The 10,742-nt window shown below is 38.9% G+C and overlaps 1 protein-coding gene across 1 annotated transcript in view; it reads right to left on the bottom strand.

Moving 5' to 3' along the window:
- Positions 1 to 10,508, bottom strand: part of LOC137992651 (ras GTPase-activating protein 1-like) — a 45,168-nt gene extending 34,660 nt beyond the window's left edge. Inside the window, exons 1-6 of the mRNA XM_068838115.1 lie at positions 10,340 to 10,508; positions 7,442 to 7,798; positions 3,655 to 3,772; positions 2,935 to 2,966; positions 2,798 to 2,850; positions 1,114 to 1,183 (exon numbers count right to left, since the gene is read on the bottom strand). Of these exons, the coding sequence (XP_068694216.1) occupies positions 1,114 to 1,183; positions 2,798 to 2,850; positions 2,935 to 2,966; positions 3,655 to 3,772; positions 7,442 to 7,798; positions 10,340 to 10,485 (776 nt within the window). The 5' untranslated portion in view covers positions 10,486 to 10,508. The remainder of the gene's footprint in view (positions 1 to 1,113; positions 1,184 to 2,797; positions 2,851 to 2,934; positions 2,967 to 3,654; positions 3,773 to 7,441; positions 7,799 to 10,339) is intronic.
- Between the last annotated feature and the right edge of the window lie 234 nt (positions 10,509 to 10,742).

Raw genomic sequence — 10,742 nt, 5'->3', positions numbered from 1 at the left:
CTTAGCACTTTTTTAAGATCAAGAAACAACGGCATAAACACCTGTCGACGTCGCAATGGCTTCCTGTAATCTCCTTTGTTTTCGAAAGAAAGTTCTTAGTTTGTTGCTTATCCCGCTTGCATCCACTTCGATTTCTGGAGGCGCGAACACCTACACTTTTGACAGACAAACTGCTGCAGATGTGTTAACTCCAAACAACCCGAAAACTACAGGTCAAGGTGACAAATCTGGAGATTGATCGAGCAACGCCACAATAAACAAAAACCACGTCTTAAAATATTATGTGTCCTAACTACCAAGGAAGTATGATAAATTAATGTTGTTTTTAAGGCTTCAATAACTCGGTTTTATTCCTCTGCGCCTCTATAGCTCCTCTTTGCTTTCTGTCCAGTGAGATAGAAACAGCCAATCGCAATTGCAATTGCAATCGCCTCCTATGAAATTTTGTTCCTTCTTACGCCATTTTGTCAAGCGAGGACGCATAAATAAAGCAAGAAAAAAGTATTCCGTCGACTTATGAATTTAATTGTTCAAAGGTAAATTTTTGTATAAATGAGTGCTGTCTTTAGTAGAGTGTATATGTATATATGTAAACGGCACAGAAATCATTTAGGAAGTAGCGTAAGGCCTCACTTTATTTCTGTGCTTCATCGCAACACCGTGATACTGACGCAAGACTCATGAAATTCTGACTCTAAGTTTGTAGCTGGTTAGTTTCACATATAGGATATGATTGAACATTCAGAAAAATTGAAGAATAACCAGTCGCCTCGTTCTTCAAACGACCAGCTTCTTGTATTTTCTTTTAGCTTCCGTCGCTTTAAATAAAAAGGGTCAAGGCAATGATGAGGAGATCAACGAAATTTGAAGTACAGCTGTAAATTATCTTTAAACTTCATCTTTAACTTATTCGTGTTAGCAATGTTTGTTCATGTTATTTGTCTACCTTGCGGGAGAGGAGAGGGTGCATCACTGAAGAATTTACAACTAACGACGGTACACTTTTCTCTCTTATCTCTTTGCTCCGTCGTCTTTATACTAATCGTTGGGCTGAGTGGATAAATTTATAGATGACCACAAATAGAGTGAAAGCAAACAAATAACCACATTTACCTGAGGGACAGGGAATAATCGCCGGGGGATTTGTCACTCGGTCGGATCAGGAAACTACCAATAACTCCGTCTGTTTAACAAAGAGGAAGCATAAAAAGAAAGAAACATAAAAAATCAGGCCTCACGCTACAAATTGAGACTTATAAAGTTCATGATATTAAGTAAAAAGAAAAACCTAGGTTGTAATTCGTCAGAACATAACTGTGGAGTTAAAATACGCACTACGAAATCATTCACTCGGAAGCTCGACGGAACCAGTGTGTTGCAGGCACCTTTACAATTTCTTTCTTTGAAAACTTAATTCTTTGAGCAAAATGCTCTGTGCTTGATTCACGTTTGCTTAAGACTCTCAAAAGATGCTTTTCATTTGGGCGTAAGCGACGGAATTAATGGCAGAATCGCTTGCGAATCCGTAAGAATGAATTTTTGTTCTCGTGTTTACACCTGTGGGAAAACAATGTAGCGATACTCAGGCTTTTAGCTTTGATAACGATGGCGCACAGCCCTAAAAAGACAACTGCGAAGTTGAGCAGCAGGGACATAGTAGAAGTATAACTACAATATCGACAAGAAAGGAGGTCGTACGGCCGAACAACTGAGAGGCAGCTGATTTTCAGCAGCTGGGAACATATGTACTATTATGCAAGGACAAAAATACGGAGATCCCAAAAACAGGCCATAGACAGAGGTGGGAGTGGAGCAAAACCAGCTGACCACAATAAACTGTAGCCGGCGCAAGTGAATGCCACAGCTGCACACCAGACACAAAGCAGAAATGCCAGGAAAACGTATTCTACAATCACTGCTGCCAATACCAGGGTCAAATTCAACTAGTGGTCAAAACGGGCCTTAAAGCAAGCACCCTAACCACTGGACCGCACTGCCGCCTCGCACTCTCCTACATTGGCTTTGCCTTGGACCTCTAATAAGCTTCAAGGGGAGCCCCGGAATTATGACTTTATCTTGACTTACATGTACATTACCCCAGAAAGGAAGGGAAAAGCTATACCAATAATAACAATTACTAGGGTTTCTAATAGACAGTAAGGCTGCGGTACATTCCGTTGAAAGTGCCAACATTTATCATTGATAACCACAGTAACGGTGTATTGAATCCCGTGGGACTTATTTTAGTTTTATTGAGGGAATGAAAGTATCGTCGATGTTCCGAAATTTAACCAGAACCACTCCTTTCCAGACCGATAAGCCACTGATTTGAAATTTGTGCACGATGTAAAGTGAGAAAGGAACACACATGTCAACATACTCCTCTTGAACCAGATCGTTATTTTTTTCTCCAAACTGAAATTATGTAAACAGCATTTCTGATAGTTTAATGTATAGTAATTTACAGGGGACCCAGGCCTCTTTGAGGGTTCGCTCCCAAGGCACTTGCAATCGGCCTTACAACGGGAAATAAAAATCAGTCCGGTACTTTCACTATGAAATCCGGTACTTTGAAAAGCTATCGAAAACCCTGGTCCATTGTTTGAACAACAGGGCCCTGTATCATAACAAGGTCAACTCCAGCATCACTTTCATATAAAGGCGAGGTATAAACTAAGCACACTCAACATCAATAAATTCAAGAAATTGACAGATCACACAAATTACCCACATAACATTAATACACTGTACATGTACTGGCAAATTACTGAAAGAATATCAAATGATCTTCAGTTACCTCTAAGCAGAATTTCCTGCGCTTCTTGTCTGGAAATATTACTAAAGAACCATCTGCATAAAACAGTGAAAACATGCAAATGTATTTTATTCCAGTAACCATAAATAAGAAACCATAGAAAAGCTACATGCACTTACGGTCTCCCAGCACAAGGATCAATATCTGACTTCTGAGAAAAAAATGGAATAATAACATAAATCCAAGTGATTTTTAAATATCACAGTCATACATGTAGAAGGATTGCAAGATCATTGGTTTGACTCCAATTCATCTTCAGGAATTTTTTTCCTGAATATCCTTATGTCCATGATTGACCCTAATCATACATGTACAGGTGTATGCACACCCAATTTTGACATCCAAAACAAAGTGTCCCTTTAAGTCTGAGTATTTGCAAACAATTTCCAACCATAATGTACTAAGGACGGTAAAGGTTGAGGTTATTCTTAGCTTTGGCAAAATGCAGCTGTTTATCCTCACTGTGGGACCAGCATTTGCAGGAGGACACTTTGTAATATCATTGTCTGTATTCTGAGACACAAGTGAGCAATGGGACACTTTGTGACACTAAGTGAAGTCTTATTGAAATCGGCATATATTTAATCAGGGTCAATCCTGGACATAGGTGACATTTCCACAAATAACTTAATACAGCAGGATTGAATGGTACATGAACCTAATATAGCAGCCTGGCTCCTACAAGGCTATTATTGCTGGGAGGCAAAGCATCCAAATGTGTGGTCTTATGGTCATGGGTCAACAACTGTTTACCCCACTTGGAAATCTTTTACCCACTATTCCTGAGTAAGAACCAGAAAATACATACTTCAATTATTCCAGGGTGTGATGATACCCACCGCCTCTTTAACAAGCGCAGAAGGAACCAGTCCTTTCTCCTGATTTTTCTGTGCTGTGACCCACAGCCAGTCACTGTCGATTACATGATCAACAACAAATACATCTCCCTGTTGAAAACTACAGTGAAAGAAATGCATGGAAAAAAGCAAAGAATTATTAACAGAAAAAGTCCAAGGCAAAGGCAATCAAAGACTGTACTATTTAAAAGTAATGATTGTCCAGTTATGGTCAATAATTTTTGTTGAGAATACAGCATTCTGTTGTTACCCCAGGGGCATAGCTAACTGTATGTAAGAATGCATGTGTGTACCCCAAAATTCAAGAAAAAAGTAAACACACAACCAAACAAGAAACTAAATTTATAAATGTAGGTACATTGTAAAAATGCACCATTGGCTTCAAGTCATTTTTCTTTGCTTCCTTCTTTGAAATGTTAGATTAAGTTGAGGATGGCATTCCTCCATTCCTACATGTATGTAAATGGATTCCAAGGAGAAGGGACTTGTTTCACCAACAGATCGAAGAGACAAAAAAAAAAGTGGGAAATGTAGTGAGTTAAAAGCCAGTGGGGTTGTAAATAAATGTAGTGAACGTGTTGACTGGTTACTTTCAGATTATTCCCTTTGACTGGTATGTGTTTGCAAGAGACCCTTGATTTGCTAGAATTAGTATTAATAGCCAAGAAATCAATATTATTACAGATTTTTGCCATCAGCACTGACACAATGACAAGGCAGCAGGAAGAAACAGAAGAGCCATGTGATTTCAAATTTTGAGTGTTATGACTCCACTTTACAATGTATTTCCAGTGATTAGAATTAACAGGGGTTTCATTAGAAGCCGGTCACTGGCGGTATATAGCCATCTGTTTGTCAGAAATTTTCCTTTCACTGCTGGCTACTATGCATTGATTTCCACTCAAACCTTTGTAAAAGACAAGAGTGACCACTGCTTACATTAATAAGCCCAGGGATTTACTTCAAAAGTTATTGAACCCCCTGGAATTAATTTTAATGATGGTTTTAAATAAAACTCAGAGATAAAGCAAGACAAAATTCCTTTTAAAATGGATGGGTGCAGCAGTACAGTGTAGTCAACAGGCGAACTACAGTGTGTATGGAGATTTTCTAATGAACTCTGGTATGATAATTCAACAGAAAAATGTGTTTATAGCAGGATCAGTGAGTAACAAAAAAAAAAAAAGTCACAGCCCAATAATTTGAAATAGTTGGGATTGTGGTAAAACATAGTCCAGAGAGAAAAAGACAAGAAATGATGGTCAAAAACAATGGAGTATGTAAAAAGAAGATCACTCATTTGTATATTTTGCAGGTCATTTTATTCCTTAGGTTAATTGCAACCAAACTAGTTCATTTTGTTTCAATCTAGGTCATTTTATTTTACTTTAAAAACCCATCAATTATTAGTAAGTACATGTAATATATTGGTTAGTAAATAATTGGTCCTAGAGGAAAGGGGATGAGCTTAGTGCAGCTTAGATTTTCATGAGTATTTTATAAAACCCAATGGTTGTTAAGTCTAGGCACTGATTTTAAATGATTAGCATTAAGATTGGGGTTAGGCATACAGTGCATGATAACCGATTCTTTTCTTTCTCAGAGCTTTTTAGGACATTGTTCCTTGATGAATCTCCTTAGGATGGCAGAGGGCAACAATATTCAATTATCATCCAAGGAATAAAAGAACTGAAACATACATGATGTCTTGTTGATTTTAAATTTGCTTAGTTATTTCCGCTGTCTTTTGCTTACTTTGAATTCGCAATAATCAAAGGCAAGTAAAAACAAAACTTTGAAACTTTGAAAAGTCAGGAAAAAGGGTTTCATAATCTACAAGTATTGATTAGAAGCCATTTTGTAGGCTCTTGTAAGTGTTATTTCTTTTGAATTATGAAATAAAATATTTGTTTCTTTTTTTCAATTTCGCTGAGTCTGCTTGTGATAAATCCAAATTTTGTGATTATTTTGGCACAGTCCCTTCAAGTTCTTCAAGTTGAGCAAGTAGCACATTTGGATGAAGGGGCGTTTCCTTTTCCATTTTATTAATTTTCAGGGCCACATAATCCTGAAGTTCGAACTTCTTCTTTTTCTTCTTCCCTTTCTGGTGTATGATAACTGCAAAAGGCAGACTGCTGGCTGCCTGCAAATACATGTAGCACTGATAAGCAGTATTTAAGCTAAACACCCATTTCAAACAGTGCTGATAAACAGTATTTAAGCCTCAGGACCCATTTTTGAGCAGTTAGCTTTCAATAACTGTGATTCAGGATTAGTCTGCAGTCTGCGGTCTGCAGTTGGCAAGTGTGACAGACACCGCTCTCCTTTAATGTCAGGCTCATCCTGCCACTTTTTCAAATTATTCACCATTTTCCTGCTCTGCATGTGATGTAGCTGTGACTTGTCCACTCACTTGTGGCTTTTTAAATGCTTTTATCCGAGAGATTCCGAAAACCACTTCATACGGCATTTTGCCAATTGTTCTGTGAATGGTTATGTGTTTTTCTACAAGCGGTTTCTCCAAGATGATGACACCAGTGGTTCGGAGACGAGTTCTTTTCTTTGATTAAACTGCAAAGGTTATCTTTTGTTGTTCTATTTGCCTGTGCCACCATCTTTTTTTCACTGTGGGAACGCTGTGTTTGCGGGAAAAAATTGGTTTGTTATGGTGACTAGAAATGATGCCTTGTTCCTAGTGTATTTTGCATAGCGACGTAAATAAACTTCGTACAATATTTGACTATTAACTTTCTTAAGTCTCACTTTATATAATTTACGCATGTGCAAAATGGTGGTTGTCATGAAGGCTTGGAAACAGCTTAACGACTTCAGCAATCTCGGATGTCCTATGGTGCGAGGGTTTGAATTCCTGGAGCGGCATGGAATGTTGTAAAAGTGTGGTAAGAGGCACAGTCTGTTGGTAGTAAGCAAGGACAGTAAGGGGGAAGGAGAGGGAGAGACGGTAAGTAGACGAAGAACGGAAGGCAAGGGAAAGGTGGAGAAAGGTGTTTTCTTTTTTATTCCCCCCCAAAAAACCCTTTTTTAGACAGTTCATAATAACCTAGGTTGAAACAAAAATAATGACCTAGTTTGGTTGCAAATTAACCTAAAGAACAAAATGACTTGCAACATACCGTAAAGACTCGCAGATAAGCCGCACTTGCAGATAAGCCGCAGCCTGAGTTTAGCAACTCAAATTTTGGGAAAAAAGTTTTTCATGAAAAAAACTCGAAAGAAATCCAAAGTCGAGACCATGAAGTGTTCTGTCTTCATCCAAGGCAAACTCGCCAACAATGGATCGAAAAATACTTTAAAGTCTTACCCGTAATTTTAGCTCTTTAGTAGAATGAACATCATGTCCACCACTTAGGACATGTGATTGATATTATTCTGGTATTTGTTCACAGGTATTTCTCCATTCAAGGCAGTTTTTCCATAGAATTTTGCGCGTAAATTTGTTGTTTTCTTGCATGCACTGTGCGAAGCTGTGTAACCAGGCATAATATCGGACGATGGAAGACTGGACACCGAAATTCACAGCACCTTTCCCAAATGGTCTCGCAGATAAGCCGCACCTACGATTTTGATCGCAAATTTTTGGAAAAAAGGTGCGGCTTATCTGCGAGTCTTTACGGTATATAAAACTCTGAAATAAAGCGAATATGCCATCCCTATTTGTTTAAATATATCATGCTGTCACTTCAGCATGATTTTTCTGTACCACCCAGGCAAAAAATGTCAACAAGACTGTCACATGCACACAACAAACCTCAGCTCATCTGTTTCAGGTGCTTTGTTGTAAGTGTATTTTGCCAAAACTCTTTTCTTTCCACCAACTGGCTCTGGTGGAGGCACAGGGTGACCAAGATGTTCATCTTTTAACAAACATGAATAATGTGTATAGTAGCCTATGAGATCATTCAAAGAGACAAACTGGCGTCCTCCAATATAGTAATCTCCACATACTGCAGTCACCCTGAAGTGGCTGATGCCATGTTTTCCAAGAAAAGACAGGGAGTATGTGCCAGGTTTGCGGTCACTTTCCCTCACCAGATAGGCACCTTCCATTCCATCCACCGTAAGTCTCTCTTCTGCTAATGTTCTATCCAGCTTCCCATGGTACCATCTTAAAAACCAAACAAAAACCAAAAAATAGTGTTCGAAAACAAATAGATTGCAATGACCACAACATATACATGTGGTAATAATACATGTACTATTTCTGCTACAAAACACATGAAATAATGAATCAGCCAATTTTTTTTAGTTACATGTACTTGTAAGACCTTGAATATTGTTGCAGTGCACATTTTATCATGCACTATACTGATCTCAAGCGCATTCAGGGTTGTCAAAATGCGCCAGTGACCGGCGCTATCGCCGGCTACTTTGAGGTTTTCGCCGGCTGTAAATTGTTGGACAAAAGCGAAAAATAGAGTATTAAAAAAAAGCTGTAAAGTAGAAAATAGAATAGAAAAAGAAATTGTTTCCATGCCCTGAATGTTCTTTTACGTGATTTTTAAATGTGTTTTGTAATCCGCTCCCCATTACTTTTTTTCTGTAGCCGTAATATGATACAACAAAGCGAATAAAAATAGCGTTGATGCATGCGACGGGTATGTTCACATAATCTTTAAATAATCCTTCATTGACAATGAAGAATAAAAGACACGCGAAAGCTTTCGAGTGGTTTTCGCAATCATCTGGTATGAGTTTGCGTTTGAAATCGAATCAAATGTAATGCGATGTGTTAAAGTACCAATCTTACAATGTACATGAAATTGGCGGACAAACATGACGCACTCAAAAACATTGGTTAATTTGTCAGACGTGTAGAACATCTGGAACATCATTTCCATCTTTCTTAACCGCAAAAGCTTTCGAGTGGTTTTCGCAATCATCTGGTATGAGTTTGCGTTTGAAATCGAATCAAATGTAATGCGATGTGTTAAAGTACCTATCTTACAATGTACATGAAATTGGCTGACAAACGTGACGCACCCGGCAGTATGTGGCCTAAAAGAAATTTTAATGAATTACTGGGTTATGATACAAAACCAGCCGTTACTGAAAAGCATCTATACTAAACCTCCGCAAATCCCTAAATGACACGCTCGTTAGAGCAAAAATATAATTTGAGGCTAAAATGCATCGCTATCACAACTCACTAGGGGAGTCCGTGCAGGCCTGTCACAATCTTTTGTTTTCACCATTTTGCTTCCGGGGGCTTTGCCCCCGGGACCCCCAACGAGGCGCTGCCCCTGTACCCCGCTGGGTGCCTAGGCGGCCCCCAGACCCCTCGCCTTCTGGGGGGCCCCCGGCCCCCAGTGCCATCTACTTACGTTCATTCTCCACCTACTTCAAATCATTTTGACAACCCTGCGCATTACATAATTTTTTTGACAGCCAATTTTTGAAAACAGTGTCATGGTGACACTGAAATGTCATTCAATTCTATAGGTTATATTTTCTTGTCTATAAAAAGAAGCTACTTATTTAATTTATACCAACAGTAGGGTTGGCGCACTGATGAGTGCAAGTTTAAGATCAGAAACAAACACACACAATGATAATCAGAAAGGGAGCAATGCTACTCTGGATAGACTAGTGCATGCATCTCACAGAGTTTGCATTCAAGACTCATATTTCAATACTTCTGCCTAGGTTAGGTGTAAATAGGATTAAACAGAATTACCACAGGCCATACTATCATCACTAACCAGAAACTATCAGTGATGTTGGCTGGAAGCGTGAAATTGAATATTAATTTTGATGACAACACCACTGAGGAAAAGGACTTCGCACTTAGGAAAAGATTAGGCAGGAGCGTGGAAAAGATCTGGCCCCAGTTAGGGGATAGCATTATCTACATGTACTGGATAAATCACTATCCACTGGATACAAAATGTAACTCGATTGGGTTTTGCTCGTGTTTAATCTGCTGGATAGTGATTTATCTGCTGGATAGCATTATCCACCTTTAAAACAACCGAGACCTGGTCTTGACACAATGATACAGCTACACAGTATGCATTGAGTTTGTGGAAATCATACATAAACAATAAAAATTAATGATTGTCAAGGACAGAAACTCTGACAAAGTCAGTTAGTTATGAGGAACATGCGGCGACAGGTAAAATCAAAGTAATCAGCACGAGTTTTATACCAAGCATCATCAAGCAATTGGCAGGGATTAGATACATCACTGGATGATCTTGTATCATTTCGTGCATCTACAGTCGAACCTGTATTTAGCTGGGTTTGGGATAGAGGCTAGGGGTGCTTGTTACATATGGGTCGCGTAATAGCTTTTGACAAAGACACCACTAAATACAGCTCAAATGTTAATAACAGAAACGTAGATTACCACAGTTCCTGGGAGGGTTTACTGCGGCATTTGACAGTGACAGACAAAACTACTTGAACAGGAGAGACATCTCATCAGCTGACGGTTCAATTTATTACTCATTTATTATCCGCCGATTCGATCAGCATTTCTCTCCGCCAAAATGTCGTTTCATTTTCTTCTAATAGCTTTGTGGGAAAATCTTACACAAAATGAACAACTAAACATTACAAAAAAACAGTAAACACTACCTACTACAATTTTTCATAATCCTGTTGTCAGTGTTGAAACGGTATTAAGGTTCTTGGTCCTAGTACTTACTGATCATCTGATGGAGCAATGAGTGAAAGCTCAATTTCTTCTTCTTCATCTAGACATGGATCATCCTCAAAATGGTCATCTGCTTCATTTTCGTTGAGTAGATTGACTTCATAACCTGAAGAGCTATAGCGATCCCTAGACGCCATGTTTCTGATGTTTCCTTCCTTCCTGTAATGAGGGAACGCGGGCTCAAGTAAGATTTCGCAACATGCAAACAGCCGGAGCGTTTGCCATTTGCCAACAAAAACCGAAATTCCAAAAATTCCGGTTGGAAATTCAAATCGGAAAGTTTCCGAAAAAGATGGAAATCCCCACATGTATTCCTCTTTTTCCGTTGCAACCGAAATGACCGGGAAAATCCTGTACCATTCGACCCGGTTCACTTCGGCCTCTTTTCCCGCCT

The sequence above is a fragment of the Montipora foliosa genome, chromosome 2 (assembly GCF_036669935.1).
Source record: "Montipora foliosa isolate CH-2021 chromosome 2, ASM3666993v2, whole genome shotgun sequence".
Lineage (NCBI taxonomy): Eukaryota > Metazoa > Cnidaria > Anthozoa > Scleractinia > Acroporidae > Montipora > Montipora foliosa.
This window is presented reverse-complemented; position numbering and strand designations above follow the sequence as displayed.